The 24,060-nt window shown below is 35.4% G+C and overlaps 1 protein-coding gene across 1 annotated transcript in view; it reads left to right on the top strand.

Moving 5' to 3' along the window:
• UBR3 (ubiquitin protein ligase E3 component n-recognin 3) overlaps positions 1–24,060 on the top strand; it is a 119,258-nt gene that overhangs the window by 39,454 nt on the left and 55,744 nt on the right. Inside the window, 14 exon segments of the mRNA XM_050899578.1 lie at positions 140–205; positions 290–379; positions 1,240–1,368; positions 1,457–1,509; positions 2,187–2,320; positions 2,806–2,891; positions 4,321–4,462; positions 7,705–7,801; positions 9,105–9,246; positions 13,237–13,341; positions 14,272–14,445; positions 14,674–14,703; positions 16,760–17,220; positions 21,137–21,225. Of these exon segments, the coding sequence (XP_050755535.1) occupies positions 140–205; positions 290–379; positions 1,240–1,368; positions 1,457–1,509; positions 2,187–2,320; positions 2,806–2,891; positions 4,321–4,462; positions 7,705–7,801; positions 9,105–9,246; positions 13,237–13,341; positions 14,272–14,445; positions 14,674–14,703; positions 16,760–17,220; positions 21,137–21,225 (1,798 nt within the window).

The following is a 24,060-nucleotide window of genomic DNA, read 5'->3' as shown; positions in this document are numbered from 1 at the left end:
TGAAGCGATACTAGGTTAGTGGAAAGTAAGTCCATCAAATAAAGACATGCAAGATACTGTTCTTAGTGGTTGTGACAAAGACATTTGTAGGTTTGCTTTTTTAATAGATGATATTAAAATATCTTTATTTTACTTGCAGCCAGCTCCTAACCAAGTTACTTTTCATTTGCCACTGCACCGTTACTTTGCCATGTTTTTGAGTAAGGTAAGCACATGTTTTAGTCACACAGAAGATGGAAATTCCCTGTTGAGTGTGTTCAGTACAGCATGTGCTTGCTTTTGTTTCTAGGCTGTCAAATGCCAAGAACTAGATCTGGATACTATCTTGCCAGATCAGGAGATGCTGATGAAACTAATGATTCACCCACTTCAGATTCAGGTACGGGCAGACTTCTGACTTTGATGCAGATGTAGAAATATACAAAAAAAAAAGTTGCTGTCTGATTCTTTTAACTCCAGTCATTTAAATATATTTAGAAGTATTTAACAAGGGGGATTATGTCTTAATTGTGGAATATCAAAATAAGCAATATGTGACAATAATAACTAGAATATGCAGAGTAGTTAGGATAAACTCTTTTTTTTCTTCCTATTTCCAAAATTAAATATGTGGCATTAGTTTATCATACTCTGAGAAGTATGATAATAATATTCACTATAGCACTTTCAAAAAGGGTAGGAGGAACCAGCCCTTTGAAAACATGGAATTGCATGTTCATGGAATAGCTACCAATGAAGCGCAAGTTGAGAAGAAACCTGAATCTGAAAATTTCGTATTTTAAATTGAGGATGAGTTCAAGAATGGATGCACCCTGCAACATTTTTTTTTTTATTTATTTACAAATTTGTATTTATTTGTATGTAAGTGGTAGTGAGCAGTATTTATAATCACTGCTTTTATATCTAACTTTGTTTTAACCATGATGCCTTCATCTTTGGAGTACTTTTCAAAATTTTAATAAATAAATACATAAATAAATCACTTCATTGGCTTTGATCACTTTCGTTGTCTGAAATATGCTCTCATATGAAAGTATGGTATCTGTTTCATAACCTTGCAGTGGTTCCTGTTCATCCCTCACTCCCCAGAAGTAAATTAGTATGAAAAAGTATACTTGTATATGAAGGTGTAGTGTGTATATATGTATATGTGTGATAATACATTGGTGATCTGCTAACGTCAAACTGAATGGCTGAATATCCCTGAAATGTTTGTAAATTTTTATTTTCCCTGAACAGGCAAGTCTTTCTGAAATTCACAGCAACATGTGGGTTAGAAATGGTCTACAAATTAAAGGACAGGCCATGACTTACGTCCAGTCTCATTTCTGCAATTCAATGATTGATCCTGACATTTATCTGCTGCAAGTGAGTTATGTTTTCTGAGAAGCCAAGCCAGTGCTTGTAAACAAACAAACAAACTACTAAATAAAATGAATTTATTCTCTTTCCACAGGTCTGTGCCTCTAGGCTGGACCCAGATTATTTTATTTCATCTGTTTTTGAAAGGTAGCGTTAAAAGATGAATGCTCTTGTTCAATGTTGTGCTAGCTATTGGCTAATTTATGCCATGTGAGAGAAAAGGTGCATATCTGATATACATCTTCAGTGGTACAACTCTGCCTAGCCAAAACTAACACTTACCTAAGGGCTCTACCAAAAGAGGTATCTCAAGATATATCCTTGATTTTGTACAGGATTGGCTTTTGATTTACAGTGCAGTAGTGAAGCTTCAGACATTTGTTTTCTGAGCATCTACAGGTTTTTTTAAGTTTTGCACATGTTCATATGCAAGCTTTTAGGATATGCTAGCCTGAAGAAGTAGATAAATAGAGATAAACAGCTGCAATAGTAAGAGACACAGAAAGGATGTCTGCTTTTCTGGATAGAAAAAAATCAGGGTTTGAAAACAGATGAATTAGCATTAGCTTTTATATGTTCATAAATGTAAGGTGTTTTCCTGTGGAGTAAATATTACTATAGCACATTCCATAGGTAGTTAAATAAAAATCCAAATTTAAAAATAAGAGGATTTTCATGTATGCTTCCATATTACTGCATTATATGCATTTAATTTTGTATTCATTTTGGGTTGTTGTGAATGGTATCCTGATTTATCGGTACACTTCACATTGGTGTTTTAATGTTGGAGAATGATGTTTCTGACTTTACTCTTTGCTATGTAGATTTAAGGTGGTAGATCTGTTAACAATGGCATCACAGCACCAAAATACAGTTCTTGATTCAGAGCATGAAAGGTCCATGTTGGAAGGAGCCTTAACGTTTTTGGTCCTTCTGTTAAGTCTTCGTTTACATTTAGGTAAGAATCACTGCTTTAGGAATACTTGTATGTAAATAACATGCCTGTTCATTTATATTCAACATTTAGTAGCTACCATAAAGCTGATTAGGAATATAGTAACTTAAAGCATTCAACACTTGGTTTCATTTTTGCCAGTTACTGAATTTTAATCCCTTATGAATTAGAAAGAGTCATAATACAGAGAAATGGAGAAAAATGGCTTTAATGGAAGTGGCTGATTTGTGTATGTGATCACATGAAGATTCTGTATCTTTTTCAGAAAGGAAGCAGTTTTAGTTTGTACCTGTCCTTTCTGACTGAGGTTTTGTGTCTCATAGCATTTGCATCCCCCCCTGCCTTTTTTTTGCTGTATTTTTATAGCACTGTCTCATTACTTAATATTATGTTTGTGTCGTTTAACTTGTGTTAAATGACAAATGTATGCTGAATGTGTGTTTTAAAATCATGCTATTTTAATGGCTTTTTAAATTTTATTGTTCTAGGAATGACAGATGATGAGATCCTCAGAGCAGAAATGGTAGCCCAACTCTGTATGAATGACAGGACACACAGTTCATTATTGGATCTCATATCCTTGGAATAGATTTAACTAATGTGCATGAATGAGAATGACAGGTACCTGCATAGCAGTGGGATTTTGGAGCTTGAACAACATGTTTTCAGCTTACATAATTATAACAAATTGTGTAAAGGTGTGTTTGCATATGCTTATCAGCAAAGGCATTTGCTCCAGCTTTGGTTTTTCTTACAAAATATGCAGTACTTTGTAATAGTTTTAAATTAGTTTTGATACAAAATGCTTAACTGCTCTTTTTATTTTTATTATTTTTTTAACACTACAAAAGTCTTTTAGGTGTGAGGTGAAAAGTCTGTTTTCCAATGACGTTGTAGAAAGTTCAGCCAAGCGTCACCTTTATCTGGATTTGAGCTTTTGATTTTTGCTCATTTTATGCCAGTATAAAAAGAAGCCACTCTGTGCTATATTGGTTTTGCTATCAATAGCTGAAGATGCAAATAATAGCGATTTTGAATGCTGCTTTGAAATTAGAGTGAAATGCATGTGTTATTGGGGGGGAAGTGTCTTACCTGAAGAATAGCAAACTCTAGGAAGTCTTTCTGTGCAGTGATACGGTTCATGTGCCCAAACAGCTGAATACAAATACGCAGGTTTTACTGCTGTCAGTGTATTAAGCTGTGTAGGCAAATTAAATAGCTTGTGGTGATTGCCCGAAAGAGCTTGCAGTCCAGGGATAGGCATAGAGCAAAAATATTAGGAATTTATAAAGATAGGAAAGGAGGAGATTGAGAGTTACAAATATGTAATAAGAATTATTAATTATTACGATACGACCTAGTAACTCAATCACTTAAGTATGTAAAATAAGCAAATCACATAAAGCGGTTCAACTTAAGTGAATCACTTAACTATGTAAAATAAGTGAATCATTTATACAAGCAATCACTTATCACTAAGCAGAAGTTTTCTTATTTGTAATTGCTACTTGTGATTTGGGGTAATGTCAGTAGGTCAATTAAGTATCGCTACCAAAAATGAGAAATAGCCAACCCAAGATGGAGAATTACTTACTGTGTGTATGGATTCCAAGCTATTTACTTGCTTTTTCTGCACTTAGCTGTAAATGCAAAATATTCTTGCTATGAAGAGAGCCAAAGTGTTAGTAAATAAAGGAAAGTACAAAAACTTTATATGCACTGCAGATAGTAGTTTTTATTTCTCATTTAATACTTAACCTCTTGAGCCAAGCATGTAGCAATTGGCTTGCTTTAAAAAGTTGAATGTCCTAGCTAGAAGGCTTTGATTCACTTCAGTAATAGTTACTGTTCCATAGCAGCTGGAACATACAGACCTCTTGTGGTAAACACAGAGCACTGCTGAAATGTAGCCTCTGAAATGAGTGACTGAAAATGTCAAGAGGGAAGTAAAATGCTGTGTCCTGCAACTAAGTTAACTTTGCTTTCCTTAACACAAACATTACATTCCAGAAAACCCCAATCCTAAAAGTGGTATTATTCCAGGAAGCTTAAGCTTTGAATCAGTCTTGTCAGCAGTTGCTGATTTTAAAGCTCCTGTTTTTGAACCTGGAGGTTCCATGCAACAAGGAATGTATACACCTAAAGGTACGGTAATCGGTGTCCTCTTATACTCAGTGATAAGATGCTTAACCAGAGGTTTTTTTCTTAAGAAAAAAACAACAAAAAACCAATGATGAACTCCCCTCCCCCAAAAACCACCACCACCAAAACCCCACAAAACTTGTCTGACTTTTTCATTATTGCCTATTGCCTATACTTAAGAGCATTGCTAAAGACTGTTAATAGTCTTTAATAAATGCATTTTGATCTAGAGTGAAAATGAGCTTCTCGTATTAATCAGGTATCCTTAGAAAGCAAGGGAAAAATGGAAAACTGAAAAATTATGTTATTTGTATTTCACTGATCTGCATACTTAGTCATTCATGTGATTTAAAAAAATCTGATGTACGTTCAGTAGAGTTTAGAACTGTTTGCACTAGTGAGGTGTCAGTTGTGATGAACTTCTCCACATTTTGATTATTAAAGATATCATGATACATAATTCTTTCTTTTATATTGCTTAACTATGTAACATTTTTCCCAGTCAATAGTGAGGGTCTAGAACTAAGTTCAGACTAGACTGGTTATAGAATACTGTTCTATAATTCTACAATGCATACAGTGCAAAAATGACAAGTTTGTTCCCCTGACCAGCTTCTCATCTAAATTGGACTCAACATAGTGTTGGTATATCAAAGGAGAGGAAGAATTTAAGAACTCAGTGTTCCATTACTGTTTCCTCTCACTGAGTAGATAAGCCTGTAGGAATCTGAAATGCTGCATGTGCTTCAGCTCATGGCAAAGCTGAAGAGGGATTAACTCCTTCCTCCTCCGGATACCTACCTTGAGAACTGGCAGGGTTGGGGTCTGACAATTTTGAAACCATTTGGTTTGTAGGCTGTGTTCTTTTGTGGATTTTTTTTTTGTTGTTAATGTAGGAACTAATACTGTACTGACTTGATTGTCAGTTTTTGTACTGGGAGATTGATAAGTCAGTGAAGCTCTTACTTTTATACAAATTAACAACCAGTGAAGTGATTTTGTGAAACCAAAGTTTTGGGAATTGATTCGTTCTGGTTCCTTGATGTGTAATTAGGCAGCTTAACACCTATGTATTTAAAGTAACTTCATTTTAGTGTTCTGTAAACTGCATTTCCTTATGTCATGTCTGGTTTCTGGAGCTTATGACATTCTGGTTTTTTTCATAACACAGTGTGAAGGAAAAAAAAGATGGATTATGGTATTTTTAATTTATATTTAGGGAATCTGATGCTACATTATAGTGTTTTGAGGTTTTTTGGTGTTCGGGTTTTTTTAAGATAGTTTACCTCTGGAATAGATTGTTTATCTTAAACTTTTTTTAAGTATCTCATCTATAGCAGTGAATACTGAAATAATTTGTAACACTATGCAGAATCCCTTTTTCTTAAAGTAATAAAAAACTGAAAGAGCTTCTGCAGGAGTAAAAGCCAGCATGGTTTTCTTGTGTACTATGGCCTTTTAAGTGTTTATAATCTTTATAAGACTATATAGGTTCTCAAAAAGAATGGTGATATTTGAATTGCTTTTAAGAATTGTAGTTTGTGGCCTGTCACAGTGTAAGCAAGTCATGTTGAGATCCATTCCCCCTAATCCCTTGTTTCCCTAAATTTAGGAGTAGGGGGGGAAAAAAATCTGCTTTATGATCGCAGAAGCCCCAGATTTTGCTTCCATTAACCATCAGTTAAAAAACCAAACTAGCTTCCAAAAAAAGGACATAATTCTTGTTCTCTGTGGATTTTCGTGCTGAAGATGAGCTGTGTGTGCATTTCTAATATTCCCCATATGGCTCCCTCAGTCCTTTTTCCTCGTTGTGCATTAGTAGCCCAAACAAGCTTGGTCTGTGTTTCAGACTGCAGTAGTAAACTCTGTCCAGAAAAAATGCATTTTTCACAAGCTAAGTTTGATCATATTTCATACATAGTGGAAACTATGCTAAGTGTTCTCTCTCAGCAGCTTATGAGGGTATCTGTAGAACTGTTAACATTAGCAGGGGTTAATAGGAGTATAGACCACTTGTCTTCCCGCATGGGGGAAATCAATCTCAAAAGCATGGTAAAGCTGCCTACTTTTGCCTGTGAAAACTTTAAAGAATGTTGTAAGCACTTGTGTTGTGTTAATGTCTGTTGGTGGAGCTGAAATTCTGTATCCGCTGGGTTTCTTCTTCTTTTGATTCGGTCATTGAATCTTGCCTTCATATTGCTGTGTTACAAGAGCTGAACACTTCTAAACAATTAATAGAATGAACGTCTTCATTTGGCTTTAGGTTGGAAACTTAGTTTTGTTTTTTAATAAATTGTAAATAGACAAAAAAAGTAGCAGTTAAATGGGATATCTTTATTTATAGTCTGTTTAGACTTTTCTGTTTGTGATTGCTCTGAAAAGCCACTCTGGATGTCACTTTACAGCTGCTAAATTACACAGGGATAACTAAGATTTTAATGCCAAAATAATGCATAAATATTAGTTATAAAAAAAAAAAAGCATGTTTGTAAAGGATTGATCACAAATGTTATTTGATAAGAAACTTGGCCATTTTCAAGACTGAACGCAAAATTGTGGTGTTGTAGTCACTTGGCTCACTGCACTTAATAGTTAAATATCACCTACCTGCTAACTGCTCTGCAGTCTTTACTTCCTATTTTCAAGAGGGCTTGTGCTTATCAAGTACTAAGTGAAAAATAATTTACATTTTTCTTACATGTACTTGGAAATTAAAAAGAGCAAAACAAGTTGCGTACGGAAAGATGTTTTTGGGGCTGCCTTCATATGCTTACAATTGGATAAATACATTTACTTAGATTGTTAAAATTAATTTGGAATTGTTTGGGGTTTTTTTTGAAAACTTTCCTGAGCACTTGTTACAACTGTTATTTTATCAGAAATACGTGATTTTTCTTTTTATCTTTTATCCCACATTGTAAATTATTACGTAACAAAAAAGAAAGCTAGAAGACACTACAATAAAGCTTGTTAATAGAAAAGATTTAATGCCTTAATAGATTGTTAATTTTTTGTTTTGGAACTAAGAAAAATGATTTTGGTGAAATTTTGATATCTTGATAAGTAGTAGTAATTATTAGTATAGTAAGTATTCTTAGTAAGAATTAGTAAAAATTACTGTACTTTGCTGCAAAAAAATTATTATATAATAGAAAATTACATAATGAAAGCTAGTTAAGAGAATCTAGAATAAGTTGTAAGGTCTTTAAAGAGAATTTTAACACATGACTTCTTTTAAACAACAGCCGAAGTTTGGGATAAGGAATTTGACCCTGTCATGGTAATACTTAGAACGGTTTACCGTAGAGATGTGCAGTCTGCAATGGACAGATACACAGCATTGTAAGTTGGATCATTCTTAGAAATGTAACATCATATTGTTGCTCATTGCACAATAATTTTTTTGTTTTCACTGTCTGGTAATGCTAATCATGTTATCGATGTTTTCAGGCCCCAGATTTGTCCTTGAGTAAATAGTTTATAAATTTACAGGCAGTATCAGAGTTTTGGTTAGCTTAGTCTGTTACTCTTCCATAAATGTTTAAAAATACATCTGAAGTGCCACGGACAAAGTAGTGAATGTCATCACAGATAAAATACTTAACCAAAAAGTTAATGTTTAAAAATTAGTTACAAATTACTTAAAGAAAGCAGCCTTATCTATTTTTATTTATTTTACATTTAGGTACATGAAGCACAGTATTACAGTGTTCTGTGTTTTGAAATTATATTGAAGACAATGTGGATTTTTTCTATGTATTCACCCATGACAGAAACCATGGGTGAATTAAATTCTGATTTAAATACAGGAGAAAACACTTGTGACATTCTTTTAAGTTCTAAGCAAGATGATTTGGTCTTAATTCAGTCCCTTAACATTCCATCCCTTACAGCTTCTTACTCTTACAGATTCTTATTTCAGCTAATTTAATTTGGTTGTCTTTATTTCACACCTTGGGACTAAAAATCAAGTTTAAAAAACCCTTATAATAAACTTAGTGAAATAATCCTCTGCCCCTGTGCTCATTCTGTTAAGTCAAAGGGTCATCATAAACATATACTGTAAGTGATTTTGAGCAAGGTGGTATTCTATTAAATTATTACATGGTCTACTGCACTGGATTCCAGCTCGTTATTAGAAATGTGGGTCCACATTGAACTTAACACTTTATTTTTAAGTTCATAGATACGATGACACTGGTACTGTCAACTATAGCTAATTATGTTTAGCGTTTCCTGGTGTTGCCTGTAATCCATTCCGACAGATGTGAGATTTCTGTGTTGGATGTCTGACTAACGTGGATTTGGGTGAAGTGAAAAGTTTTCCATCTCTTCTGTGTGTCTCTTAGAATGGAATGGAATTCTTAAATTCATAGCTTAAATGCATAGCAGTAATTAAAAATTCATTTAACTTTATAAATAAAGGTCACTTAAATCAGTGGTAATCCACAGTAAAATAAGAGTGGATTCAGTTTGTGTATACATTCCAATTTTTGGAATGCTGCATAAATAAATTAAATGGCTTAGAAATGCTCATCAATTCTAAAGGCAGTCTGAACAAAAAGAATGAAGGATAGTTATCTGTAACAGTGGCAGTTGTCTACATTATTGCAGTGTTTAACGTAAGTCTCATTTGCTTCAACAGTTTAAAGCAAAGTGGTAAATTCCCTGGGAACCCTTGGCCTCCTTACAAGAAGAGAACACCACTACACCCAAGTTACAAAGGTCTCATAAAGCTTTTACACTGTAAAACCCTGCACATCGTGCTGTTCACGCTTCTTTACAAGGTACAGTCATAATTCTCATTAAGTACAGTATTTTACTTCCACTTTTCTAGAACAGGAGTTCTTAGAAGCATGATTTTTTAATAGATTATTTAGTCAGGTTCAAATTTATATAAGGTTTTTATTTTTGTTTTTTCTACGTCTACTATGATGATGTTTTTCTACCATTTTCATTATTTCATGAATGATTGTTTCATATATACATACACTAAGTCAGATACCCAAGTGGATGAGCAGTCCTACTCTACTTTGAGGAACACTATCTTAACCATCAGAGTTGCCATTTGTTCTGTGATGGTTTCAGGGAGCGTGGTGGTGTGAGTGGTGTTCCTTTGGCTCCCACTGCAGAGTTTTAAGGCATCAGCAGCCTATTCAAGTATATGCAACCTTGCTGGCTTTAGATGCTCAATAGCAAATATGTCTCATAACTGCAGTTGGTTCTAACATCACTTCCCAGATACGTTCTGGCTTTTGATAATGTTATAGCATTTGTTTTTCAGGACTAATTGATGCCTTTAAATTGTGTTTGGTTTTGTCTTTGATAGTTGGCTGCCCTCTTAAAGAGAAGTGCAACCTTTTTGAAGAGTACATTCATCAGAAAATGGGACTTTGAATCTGTCTTTTTACTTGGAAAGTGCTTTCAAAGCAGTGTGCTGCAGAGGCAGATGAGGGACTATAAAAAGTGGTTTGACTGAGTAGTGCTTTTCCTGAGCAGACTTTCCTTTTGTGCTCTTTTAAGTGCTCCCAGCTCCCCTAAAGCTCTTGTTTTGTTTCAGTGTTAAACTTCTGTTGAATAGAAAATACCTGTTAAGTATAGTAATAACTGTGTGGTATTCACAAAGAGCCATGCTTACTCCCACAGAGTTGTTTCAGCTGCTTTCTTTCTCTAATGAAGTATCACATATGTTGTCAGTATATCATTAAGATGAATGAAGACTTAAGATTTTACCTGAATTCGTTCAATAGATTTCACCTTTATGATGGAAAAGAACTTTTTCTCAAAAGCTCCATATTGTTTACAAATTAATGACTTCAGTAAACTATAGGTTTTGCTGTGTAATTAGTGCAATTTCAGAAATCTAGTAAAATTTTTGTATTTCATATTTTTAAAGTATTTTACTACTAATTCTTCCTTCTCCGTAACATCTCATTCTATTATGGATAAGACTGAATTTAATGTGCAGAGACTATTGAATGAAGCTATACCTTTTGGAAGTTCAGTAGTACAACATCTAATGGTTGGTCAAGGTTTTCCATCGTTAGACATCTAGTTCCTTACCTTGCCAAAATTTAACTAATGGCTGACGTTTTTCATGCTGAGTGCCTGTTCTGGCATGAGTATCCAAGACTGAAGAAGACAAAACACATCCCCGTTTCCGATACTTAAATATTCTTTTATCAAGATTCTGGATCTGAATTTAGCCAAACTGTAGGCATTGCAAAGTTACATTGTGTGCATGTTCACTGGCTGTTTATTTTATTCTGTCAACTGTTGAAGTCCCAAGAAAGTCAGCCTCAGACCGGGCATGAAGTCAGCCTCAGACCGGGCATGAAGTCAGCCTCAGACCGGGCATGCCCCACACCAGGGCTGACTAGAACTTTGCCTGGAGTGGCAGTACCTTGTTTCCCAGGGATTTCCTTAATTTTGGCCAGAGAAGTTGCTGTGTGCAGTATGTTTAACCCTGCTTAGCCTCGGCCCACTGCAGGGGCTGGGCTGCCTGATGACTGCAGGGTGAGCACGAGGCTGAGATGTGGTAGTATGTAGCGGAGACTGGGGAAGGAGCATACCTGGAGAAAATACTAGACGAGAGACTTACATGAAGGCTGCTGAAGGAAAGGACAGCTTGGGATTATGTAGAAGATGAAATAATATTTTGACATGGAACAAAAATGGAGAATGTAGGGAAGGAATGCATCATCTTTTACTGTCTTGCTTGGTTTTTTGGGGTTTTGGGGTTTTTTTTTTCCGTTCTTCTCTTATTCCGTTAAGAAGCTTCAAGGACTTAAATCTTGAGAATCTTGAAATTTCTGGGTTGCTGTTTTAGCTGGAATGCCGAATACATTTCTACGAGATTTACGGATGGTAGAAATTACGTAGTGATTGATTCCATGCATTGGCTTAAACGATGTGTTGTCTGTTCGTGAAATTTTGCCAATTCATGACAGCCTTTATATCTCTTGACTTTTGGGACGGCCTACAGAAGAACAGTAAACTACATTTGATGATTTGACTTTTCAGAAGTGTTAGTCAGCATGACTTTTGATTCTGACTGGTACAACTGCACATGCTTTTCATATTAACATAATACTGAATGCCCTTTTTAATTAAATAAACTCTATAATCTCAAATTTAATTGGGTTTGATTAAATCAGCTGCTCAAACATAATTTAGAAAAGCTATTGTAAAACAATATTTGTTTTAAGAACTTTACCTCTGATGTTTCTAATGGGTGTATCTACTTATGAAACTTGGCCCATTCAAAACCAAGTTGTATTTAAAACTTTACTAGGCTATACTCTAAAAATACTCATTTCTATAGCCAGTCTACAATGAAATTTTCTTGTCCACTTTTTTGGTAACTTGCAGGTTCTTGCCATTTTCTTCCCTTTAAATCAGAATATTCTCAAGAGGAAAGTTGTCCTGGTCTTTAGTTTCAGCAGCACTGTTCTTCCTCTCAATGCATTGAAAGCGGTGTTAGAAGAAAGATACGGGCATTTATTAATTTAAAGATAAGGTTATTTATTATTTGTAATTAAAAAAGATTATGTGAAGCTAGTTGTGAACTAAATTCATGTTAACCCTTCTGGCGTTCCCAGTTATCCAGGCATTGCTTATAGGACTACGACCTCATGAGGCCTTATGGTGACTGATCATGTGAAAAAGGGAGGGAAGGCTAGGTGCAGCTCTTTGCTTGTAGCTGACAGTAGTGGTATCTGTGCAGCTTTACCTGGCACTTTGGTGTTAAAGTAAATCGCAGCTTGAACTAGTAACAATTTTAAGGTACAAGTTTGTTTGACTGGAAAGGCATAAAATTAAATTTTGCTTTTGTGGTGATGCTCAAAGGTTTTTTCTAAACCTCAAAATAATTTTTAATCATCTTAAAAAAATTAAATAAAAACTGAAGAGTCCAGAGTGTATTATCCAGAATGCTCTTTTTGTAAGTTTAGCTATATTGAAGTCTTTAATAGGCTGAGTGGAATAATGATTTCCTGTCTTTTAAATACAACACTCCTGTTCATCCATCACATCCAAAATTACAGGTCTTATTTTGTAGTAGTGTTCCATTACTGTTATGGAGAGCTATATTAATGTTACTACTCTAACTATTCTTGGCCTACTTGGAACTTTTTTTTTATCCTATAGCATAATCGCTAATCAGATATTTTGTTGGAGCATTCAGTCATAACAAGAGTGAAGTTTAAAATATCTTGCTGATGTTTCAGAGTAGATATTCCAGGAACTTGAATAGGCAATTCACTGCTCTTGAAAATAATTTTTTCCTAACTGTATTTTTATGCATATGATAGGACTCTGAAAGTGTTACTGTGCAAGAAAAAGAAAACTATTTTAAATGCTAAAATCGGTGCTCAGTGTCTACCAAAAATACACTAGGGTAGCAAGTGTTAGGGTGTTCTGCCTGTCTAGTCTTTTCTTTTTAACTGATAACTCGTATCTCATGATATGGCTCTTGAGAGCACAGTGATTAATTAAAGGAGGGGGCGGGGGGGGAACCCAGACAAAAATCACATATGTGGCTCAAGACCTTCTGCCTTTCTTAGTGTGGCTAACCTGGAAGGTCATGCTCAGAGATAAAATTTGTAGGTAGCATCCTGAGCTTCTTCATACGAGACTCCTAGCTACTTTCTTTACCTTCCAGTTTAGGTTAGAGATGTCTATCAGGTTTTTGGCAGTTTTTGGTTTTTTGCGACAGGGATTGTGAGACTATCAAAGATAAAACCTTCTAAGATTTGAATGTCTGTTTTTCTGCCTAGATATTAATGGATCATCAGAATTTATCAGAACATGTGCTTTGCATGGTTTTGTATTTGATTGAGCTGGGGTTGGAAAATTCTCCAGAGCAAGAGTCAGACGAAGAGGTAAGAATTAATACCATCTTTTTCATTAAAATATAAAACTATTGGCTAATGATTCAATATTCTTTAAAAATAGATGTTTATTAAAATTATAATTTTACTGAATTAGAATAGAACATCTTTATTTACTTAAGCAGGGATCAACTAAGCAAAAAAAAAAAGAAAAAAGAAAATTGCATACTGTTGTGAAGAGGAGTATGGTATCTTTGTTATGTTTTTCAACAGTTTCTGTATATATAACCTGACAACACAGATTGGTTAGATCTTTACTACTCTGTAAATTAGTACTTGAAATTGAGTACAAAAAAAATTTAAAATGATTTAATCTAAAACTTGCTTAAACTTCTAGATTTTCAACTGAAACTTTTATCACTGAGCATTTTATTGCTGAAGCTCTGTATCTTCTAAAATATGTGAATTAGCCAAAATTTTAACTGTGCTTTTGATGAGAATTTGAATATAAAGAGCCATTGTTTTCATGATTCCAGATTTCCTTATGGTATATGACTTCCATAATTTTTCCTACTGTTTAACATTGCTTATATGACTAAGGATCTGCCACTTTTTTTTTCAAAGACTGACTTCTGTATAGTTCAGATTTTTTGTATTAATCTTAGATTGTACAGCTTTGGATTACTCTGAGTAGTTCCTTTTACTTCTGCTAGATAGCACTGATGGCTGTATTTGATTATATTCAAATCAGATGTGTAGATTTATGTATTTATCAGACCTGTAGTCCTCACGGTAGGCATCAGTCATACCATAATTTTTAAGAGGTATATCAGCTTTAGTGAGGTACATACATTTAGTGAGTTCAACATATTTTTTCTATCCCATGAAGAGATGATGGCCTCTGTAATACAGTTATAAAAGCGACATGAATTATTGTAACGCATAAGAGAAAGTATACTAATTTTTTTATTACTATTTTAGGAATCTGCAGGTGGACAAGAGCGTTGCCATGATAGTTGGTTTCCAGGTAGTAACTTGGTTTCTAACATGCGTCACTTCATTAACTATGTCCGAGTAAGAGTACCAGAAACTGCTCCAGAGGTGAAGAGGGAACCGCCTGCAAGTACAAGTTCTGATGGTTTAGCTTCATCACAAGTAAGTATATACAAATACTGGTCCTTTTCCTAGATTAGTTTAAGTTATTGCCTGTTTTGGCTTTTTTTGTTAGGATTTTTTTTTACTGTTTTTATGAATTTCTTAGGATATTTTTTTTCTCCAGTAATCTTTCCTGAGTGTACTGATAACAGAAATAGAAGTTATTTCAAATGATACCTCCTTCCAAACAATGTATTTAATGACTTTTTTTTGTCCTCAATCTACCAGAGTTCAAGGCGGAAGAGCCTCCAGAGAGAGGTAGATCTGTGTGCAGTTTGTTCTCCTAAGCAATTAACTAGCAACATGGCTTTAATTGTGCTCACCTTAACAGTCAGTGAAATCTTCTAATTTTCGTGAATTTCCTTTTAATTCATATTGCAAGGACTCATGCTTTTTTCATATTCTTGATTGTAATCTTAGGTAGTAGACTTTTAAGCAATGAAATGCCATTACATTTTTAATACGTATTTTGAAATAAAAGCTATCAAATATAAAATGTCATTGATAGCTTACTGCTTGAGCTTTGTGTTTAGGCCTGTTTTGTCTTGCCAAGGTATTACTAACATTTGATAATGTAGAGTAGTCTTAGCTTTCTCGAATCTAGGTAAGTTTAACCTTACATTGAAAGTTCATTTGAAATGATTAATAGCAAGTTTATCTGGTTTTTTTGTGAAAACAAAATGAATATGTAAATGGTGGGATCCTGAAAAATTTATAGTCGTGTCATGTTTTAACCCCAGCCGGCAGCTAAGCACCACACAGCCGCTCACTCACTTTCCCCTGGTGGGATGGGGGAGGGAATCAGAAGAGTAAAAGTGAGAAAACTCGTGGGTTCAGATAAAGACAGTTTAGTAAGTAAAGCAAAAGCCACGCATGCAAGCAAAGCAAAACAAGGAATTCATTCACCGCTTCCCATGGGCAGGCAGGCGTTCAGCCATCTCCAGGAAAGCAGGGCTCCATCACGCATAACGGTTACTTGGGAAGACAAAATGCCATCGCTCCCAATGTCCCCCACTTCCTTCCTCTTCCCCCAGCTTTACATGCTGAGCATGACGTCATATGGTATGGAATATCCCTTTGGTCAGTTGGGGTCAGCTGTCCCGGCTGTGTCCCCTCCCAGCTTCTTGTGCACCCCCAGCCTACTCGCTGGTGGGGTGGGGTGAGAAGCAGAAAAGGCCTTGACTCTGTGTAAGTGCTGCTCAGCAGTAACTGAAACATCCCTGTATTATCAACACTGTTTTCAGCACAAATCCAAAACATAGCCCCATACCAGCTACTGTGAAGAAAATTAACTCTATCCCAGCCAAAATCAGCACAAGTCGGTAGATAACATAATCCGTGTCAGGATCGCTTTTATATCTTTTGTATGCAGCACTTCAGATTACTGTATGCCAGATGTAGTGAAATACAGTGGATATTTCTTTTGCATGTTACTGTTAGAAAAATAGATCAAAATTTGAAGTAGGTAGGTGAGATGAAATAGATTAAAACATAAAGAAGGTAGGTGAGATGATTGTCAGAATCCCATTTTTATATTTGATCTCTGAAGTATTTGGTATCTCTTGGCTGCCCAGCCTTCTGAGAAGGAGAGGGTAAGATGTTAAAGCGTTCTGAATTTCATGTTCAAAATATTCAGGAAACATCTCTCTGCTGTGAATTCAGTATATGTGAGTTGCTTCCATGTATCCTTAATTTGGGGCTGAAAGCAAGGGTAGCATAGAATAGAAACATCTGAACGGGCTCTGTCATTAATGAAACTGCACCCATATGCTCATGTGTCCTGAATAGCAAGCTCTGCTTGCAAATATGGGTATATGGCTTCTGGATCTCAGCTAATAAATCCACACAAAATGGATGATGCCCATGGGGATGTGTGGGCTCACCTGTGTTCACCTGTGTGGGATTATGAGTTACACTGTGCAACAGTGCTCAGTAGACTTTAATAAAGACATTTAAATGACATAAAGATACTGAAATTATGAATGTTCTAGAAAAAGTAAGGAAATATTACTTGGGAGAACAGAGTTCTAAGTTTGACTAGAGCAAAGCCAGTTGTTAGTTGTTTTGGTATGGGTCACATTTTCATTTTGTACTTGGCTTTTTATGCAGCTGCGTTTAACAGATTTGTATAAAATATGACATGCAGGCTTAGTATTTGCTATACCAAATTGCAATGCGTTTTGGAAGGGGAGAGGAAACTTAAAATGTTTCATGCTTTTCCTCCTAGCTTAAGATATTTTCTGTACTTTTATAAATGTATGTTGTTTATACTTGTATTTTTGAAAATTAAACATTGTCATTTTTTTTTCCCCAGAACTCGGGGACAGCTCAAGTGTTCAGTTTGGTCGCAGAACGTAGAAAGAAATTTCAGGAGATCATCAATCGGAACACCAGTGAGGCAAATCAGGTGGTTCGGCCCAAAACATCAATGAAATGGTCAGCACCTGGTGCAACTCCACAGCTAACCACAGCCATTCTAGAAGTCAAGGAAAGCATACTGTCCTTGCTGATTAAATTGCATCACAAACTCTCAGGAAAACAAAACTCTTACTATCCTCCGTGGTTGGATGATGTGGATGTTTTAATCCACCCAGAAATTCCAAGATATTCTCATGGTGATGGAATGACGGCAGTAGAAAGAATTTTATTGAAAGCTGCTGTACAGAGCAGATTGAATAAACGTATAATTGAAGAGATATGCAGAAAGGTGACACCTCCTGTACCACCAAAAAAGATTAGTTCTGCAGAGAAGAAAACTTTGGATAAAGAAGAAAGGTAACATTAATAACAAAATAAAGGGGCAGTAGAAGGGCAGTGTATGTTGTGCATCTATTGATTGATCTGTCTCTGGGTCTTTGCATGAATTACTTATTAAAAGAATAAGTCTAAATTCTACAGTTCTCTTCTTTATCCATTTTGAATATACGTGATTTACATGGGTACTGAGGAAGAACCTGCACCTTGCTAATTTAGATCTTTAAATTAGAAAACTTTCATAATGATTTTGTGATACACATGCTCACCCTTCATGTTGCTGTGTATACCACTCATATATACAAAGGTGCAGAATTAAGATTGTTAACTTGTGAGGCTTAACCTCAAGATGAGTTAGAAATTTCTTTAATTTGTATTGTCTGTTCATTCACATGCACACATCACACCATGATTATTTTTGTTTGTTTGTTTACTATATGTGGGTTTGGTAATTCTGCCTTTTTTGCTTGTCTGACACATTCAATTTTAAAATTCAGGTTTTTTAATAGTTTTTAATTTTTTAAAAATTATATTCGTATTTTCTTATAATGTGGCCTGAAAACCTGCATGCCAGATGTCTGTCTGGGGCTGAAGTTTTTTTGGGAAAAAGCTCAGACAGTTTTGAGATTGAGGTTGGGGCATAATGAGTCCTGAGAGCACCCAGAATACTAGCACTATTGAAACTGAATGCAGAGAGCCTGCTTCGCTTCTGCTTTCAGCAAATGTTGTGTTGGCATGTGAGTCCTATGGAAGAGGTATCATCCAGTTCAAATGCCTAGAGGACAGCAACTAGAGCTGAGAAGTAGAGGTGAAAATGAGGACTGGCAGGGGCAGAGTTGAAGGCTGAGACTGGAAGGAGAAACCTTCTGGTCGATGTAATAGTGAGCAAAGGGAAGATGCCAGGTCAAATGAATAGTTGATGTGGGAAGACTCAAGCTGGCAAGTTGGGGATGTTAGGGAAGAACTGGGTTGTCAGGACAGAAATACTCAGAGAAAAGTAGTAAATGAAAGAACCAATTTTTAGTGAAAATCTCAATGAGAGAGAATGGGGTCTTGAGAGCTGATAGGAGAAGGAGAATGTGGAACAGGAATGCAGATGCCTGGAGGGCACGAGTAAGACAGAGGTTGACATTTGGGGGATGTAATAGAGCCAGCCGGAAAGAAGAGTTGGCTGGAGTGGAGCAGTGGGAAGAGATTGGTAGCTGGTTAGTGCAAAAGACTGAAACATGGCATTTGAAGCGTTAGGGCATACAGAGTGGGGTGGTTGGGTCAGAGAACTTACCACGTTCACTGAAGTAGAGACAGGGCACAGGCTGGAATGGACAAGAATACTCAAGTGCTTGTCCATGCAGTATTTTGATGTATTAGTGGTTTATGTAACCAGACCATATGATGATGGTTCTAGAAATTTGGGTAGAAACATGCAGCCATCTGACTTGGTTTCTGGATTACCTTTATTTATCCTGCTATTCTTATTTGTTTGAAAATAAATTTTTCACTAAATTGTCTCTGATGTGTCCAAGACCTACACTGTACTTGAAAATTAAACCAAAAAAAAAAAAAAGATTTAATATTTTTATAAGTTACGTACTTTACAAAGTAAAATTAATTTTTTCTTGCAAGTCTTCAGTTAATGGTTTAAATTTCAACATCCATTGTAATAGTTGAGTAAATGAGGGAAATAGTCAAGGTTTAGCATGTAAAATTGTCTTTCAGAAAATGTCAGACTGAATGGCTGCTTTAGATAAAACACAGCTACGTCTTAGACACCTACTTGTTATTGTGGTACTCAGTAGTGCTAGATTTATGTACGGGAGAAGCAGGAGAATCAATGAATTGAGTAACTTTTCATATAGTAAAGGGTAAGGTCATTCCTTTCCCCCTATAAAGCATATGATATTTTCAAGGATCTATTGTGGGCACTTTAAGTTTTCAGTTAAGTTCTGGGGCTAATGTAATGATGAAAGTAAATGTTTCCTATTCTTTGTTGTTCTGAGTGACTGTTTTCTTCTCCCCAAATCCATAATGGCATTGGGGACCCATGAAGTTTATTAATGGACAGTGTGATAACTGAAATGACTAATCTCATAGACTGACAGTGCTCATATAGTCAGGCTGTGATTTTTACTTTCTCTTTTATTGTTTTGTTTTGTTTTTCTTCCCCCCCCAAGTCCAGTTTTGTATTAGTGAAGATGAAGCAGACTGTGAGTGTTCAGTGATCTCCCTTTTTGGTTACTTCAACATATAATGACAAACTTGGCATCACTCAGGCAATGGGTTGTTGCCATAGAAACCGAAATACAGAACTAGAAGAAAGCTTGAGCTGCTTGCAGTATTTTTTCAATTGCAGTGTCATACTCCCATGGGCCATCACGGAAAATTACTGAGCTGTACTGAATCTGTCAGAGTTTGTTTATGTCTTCTTATTAAAGGCCTCTATTTACAGTCACTCTGCTTTTAGTCAAGGCATATATTGAGAAATTCCCAGGGAGAAATAAATAAAAACAGGTTTAATGAATGCCCTGGTATGATCCTCAGAGTAATGAATCTTAGGATTGTTGTAAATAGAAGTTATTTTGAGAAATGGTGGCTGTACAGTGTGACAGATAAATGGGCAGAGATATTTGGATTTTTAAGGTGCTTTTAAGAAAACAAGTTAGAAGCTTTGACTTACAAACAGGCTACCTCGGGATAACAGGTTCCAGTATACTAGCTGCTTTGGGCCTGTGCATGCCTGTTCCTGTGCCAGGACAGCGATAATCCGACAGTGCTAGAGACTGAAGAGCAACCCATCAGCATATCAGATGCCAAGTGATGTTTTTAAATCCCTTGTTAGTTATCTGAATCATCTCTGAGCGGGGGAAAAAAATTCATTGTAAATGCTGATGCACAGAGTTTGTAGCTCTGATAGAGCTTCCCTAGCTGCACTGGGCAGGTGCTGCGTAAAGCCCTCATCCACGGGGCATGTAGGTCTTTGCATGTGCCATGTGGTGAGCAGCTGTGGTGTGAGTTTTGTTTGGTTTTCCCACTTGAACTCTCCTATTTCCTCTATTTGTAAACTCTTGTCAAAGTAAAGATCCTTTCTTGGTACCTCAGGAAGAAGATGATCAATGTCTATTTTATTTATCTTTTTACATCCATCAATATTTGTCTACCTGCTGCAGTATGTATGTATAGGGAGTTATAGAATAGCTGGTTATATAGCCTTGTACAGATCACTAATACAGTTTAAACAGAAGGATAGACAAGAATGAGCCTCTAATGTCTTCCATTTGTAAATCCAGAGCTGTGTTAAACGATGAGGACAAAGTTAGTGAAGTCAGCTTGGCTCCAGGGAGATAAGGGCCTTCAATCTGGAAGCAATCTTTAAGTCCAGCTATAAAAGCTGTTGGTGACCAGTATCTAGGGTGGAGGTGGAGGAGGAGGAACCAGTATGAGGAGCCTTAGCTGGAAAATAAATTATTCATAATTGTTTCCCTTGGCAAAAGTGAGTGAGGTAGGCTGTTGTTGTTGTTATTATCTTGTAAATGTTGGTTGCTAACAAGAGTACTTGTTTTTGTACAACAGTTGATGTTCCACTCTGTTATTCTTCCCTATGTAACAGAAAAATACCTTTCAAGAGTAAGGTCTTGGGTTCTTTTTCTTATGATGCCATGTCCTCATCTTTTAAAGGATCCTTTGGTTTTCTGAAGGGTTTTTTAGGACAGGATTTTATGCCCTTCAGAGTGAAAAGAAAATAACTCATTTCTTAAAAAACTGTACTTTTAAAGCAAGAGATTCCTTTTTTAGGCTTGAAAATTAATCCTTTATTTAGAGAGAAAACTTGAATTTTGCATGATACTGTTAACGGTGGCAACTGTAATCAGCCTGACACTATAAACTAATTTTTTTCCTCCATTATATATACTCTTCCCCCCCCCCCCCTTCTTTCACTCAGACGACAGAAGGCCAGAGAAAGGCAACAGAAATTGTTGGCTGAATTTGCCTCAAGGCAAAAAAGCTTCATGGAAACTGCCATGGATGTTGGTAAGTTTTTGTGTGGTTGGCTGCTTGCTTTTTTCTTTTTTTTTTTTTTTTTTTTTAATTTCCATGTTATTACTAAGGTTTTTACTGAGACAGTTAAAAAAAGCCAACCCAAACCCCAAACAAAAAACCCTCCCCTCTGATTCCGCCACTGTATCCACTCGTTCACTAAATACTTCTTAAGAGGCTTAAAGTTGTGTTTTCTGGGACAGGTAATACTGAATACATACTTGCTAAAGAATAGATTAAATGATCTTGAAAATATTTAAAAGAGAACACATTATCTGTAGGACATAATTTTATTCCTATTTTTTCTTAATACACTGTGGATGAAATGATTAAATATGTGTGATGTGTTTTAAAGTATTTACCTTTTAATATAAAATGTCCCAAAGTTAGTCTTTTAAAGATTTCATTTTCTTTAATCTGTAATAATAAATTTTAAGATTATTTCTTCATAGAGCCTCAAATTTTAATAAGGTAAAAGTTTTGCATTTTAAATTTATGTATAGAATTAAGGAAAGCATAATTTTTAGCTCGCCTCAGTTGCTGTAAGTGGTAACATTGTGTTCTATTTCAAGTACAGGCTTTAGAGCAGAATCAGCTCTTGTTTTTCTTGAGGATAAGTTCTTTCAGGTTCTGCTGCGTAGAAAGAAGCGCATAATCTTGATTAGTTTGCTTGTGTTTAACTGAGGAACGGAAAATATTTTCATCATCTGGATTACTTCATTGAAAATTAGCACTTTTGAAAGACAGAAAAAAAGATTCCTGCTTTTTCTTTTTTTTTTTTTTTCCCCCTCCTTCAATCAAATATCATTTGCTATGTGGTTTTGATTTGAGTTTAAGCACTGGTTAGAAATATTTTGACAACTGTTTTTGCTGAAAAAGTCTGTTTTTTGAAATTGTTAAATTCCCTTCAGTTCATAGGTTGCTGAGAAGATTTATTCCTTCATACTTATGAAGGTCTCAGATACAGCAATCATTGACGTTTCTTCGGCAAATTAATTACTATATATATGGTGTTATGTTTGGAGGGTGTGCAATACAACACAAAGTTCGCAGATAAAGATGAGTTTAAGTCATGCTTATTAAATGGGTAGCTATTTCTTTTTAATTGTTGAAGTAAGGAAGAAGGGAAGAAGAAACATGCAGTTCTGCTTATTAAAAATTAAGTCTTACAGTTGTGGCTAATTGAAAGTGACTGGGAAACTTTCATTCTGCAGTCACCTATATTTTGAATTCTTGATATTGCAACTTTACAGTTGATGTTTTTATATATGAAATCACATGTATCTGTATATATTTACCTGTCATAGCTGTATTTGCATATATACATATGTATGCATAAGTACTCCCATGCTTGAGTTTTATAAGTTATGTTTAAGGTAACTGCTTTGATTTGTGGATGAAGCATACTAGTTAAATCAATAAATTACACAGCATTTATTTGTGTGGAGGACTGGGAACACTTAGCTTTTACTTAATTACATATGTCAAATATTAAAAAGAACCCTTAAGTTATGTAACAGGCAGACCTGGGCCTTTGTGCTTATGATTGTGCATTAAAAAGTTCTTGTGCATGCAACACTTAAATTGTTTCTTTCTTAGTATTTAAGCAAAATAACTTCAGATATCTCAACGTAAAAAGTAGTGTTTATTGTCAATTATACCAGGTCATGCACAGCAGTAGATAGAATCACCTTAATGGACTACATTTTCATAAAGTTGTTTTGCATGAAGACATTTCTTGGCAACAATTTAATAGAATTCCAGGCATTGTGTTAGCTGAATAATTGCTTTGCTTTTTCACTAACTTTTTGCAGTGTCTTCTAGGTTGCCATACTGTTTTCTGAGTTTGTGATCAAAATTCACTGAATTTGTACTATAGCCCAGTATTGCCTAGCTTTTATGTTCTGACTGGCGTTAAAGTAGCTCACAGAAAGGAAGTACATATTCCATTGTAGTGTGTAGGATTTATTTAAAAACCTAGATTAATTGTTTGCCAGGAATATTTTCTTCATTTTGCTGTAATTTTTTTTTTAACTGAAGTAATTTGTTCAGCTGTGAATGCAGTCTCTATATGTTACAGCAAATTATTGAAAAAGTTGCAGAAACTATTGTTACTCTTATTTTAAAACACAAGACATGGTAAGAATTCTGAAACTAGGCTTTCTGGAGTGATTCAATTTTAAACTAATATAAGTATTTGATAGTCTTACCCTGAATTGTATCATAGCTGTGCTGACATAGTACGTTTGAAAACAAAAAAATCCTTTCATACTAAAATCAGTCAGTTAAAATGCGTTCCCTTCTCACACATTCAAACTCTGTTACCTGTTACTTTTGTTATAGGTTGAAATTCAGCAGTAGGTTTATTTCTTAATTTTGATTGTTTATTGTAACAGTAATAACACTGTCAATGCAGGGTTGGTGAGGCCTCAACTCCCTGGCTTTGTCACTGATTCAGTTGGTGGCATTTGGGCAAATTATTATTATCATCATCATCAACAACTTTTAAAACTTTTCTGTCTATGAAATGTGGATGTGATTCAGTGGTAAAACGTGAGAACTGGTGTAATTGTTTTTGGGTATAGCACTTCAAAAATTTCATACTAGCTTTCTCTTGACAGTGTAAGAGGCTGAAAATACTCTGAAAATAAATGTGTCTAGTAGACGATAGGTATAATGGAGAATAGCCAAAGCTTAAAAATTATTTTGTTAAAACCCCATAAACTTAATAGTTTCCAAAGTGTTTATTAAAGTGCACAGAGCCACTGTTAATCCCCTGAGGCATTCCTGTTGTTTGATTGTTGGGATGCTGCAATGAAACGTGGCTTA

This window comes from Gymnogyps californianus, chromosome 7 (genome assembly GCF_018139145.2).
Source record: "Gymnogyps californianus isolate 813 chromosome 7, ASM1813914v2, whole genome shotgun sequence".
Taxonomy (NCBI): domain Eukaryota; kingdom Metazoa; phylum Chordata; class Aves; order Accipitriformes; family Cathartidae; genus Gymnogyps; species Gymnogyps californianus.
The sequence above is the reverse complement of the archived record's forward strand: the minus strand, read 5'-3'. Positions and strand labels throughout refer to the sequence as shown.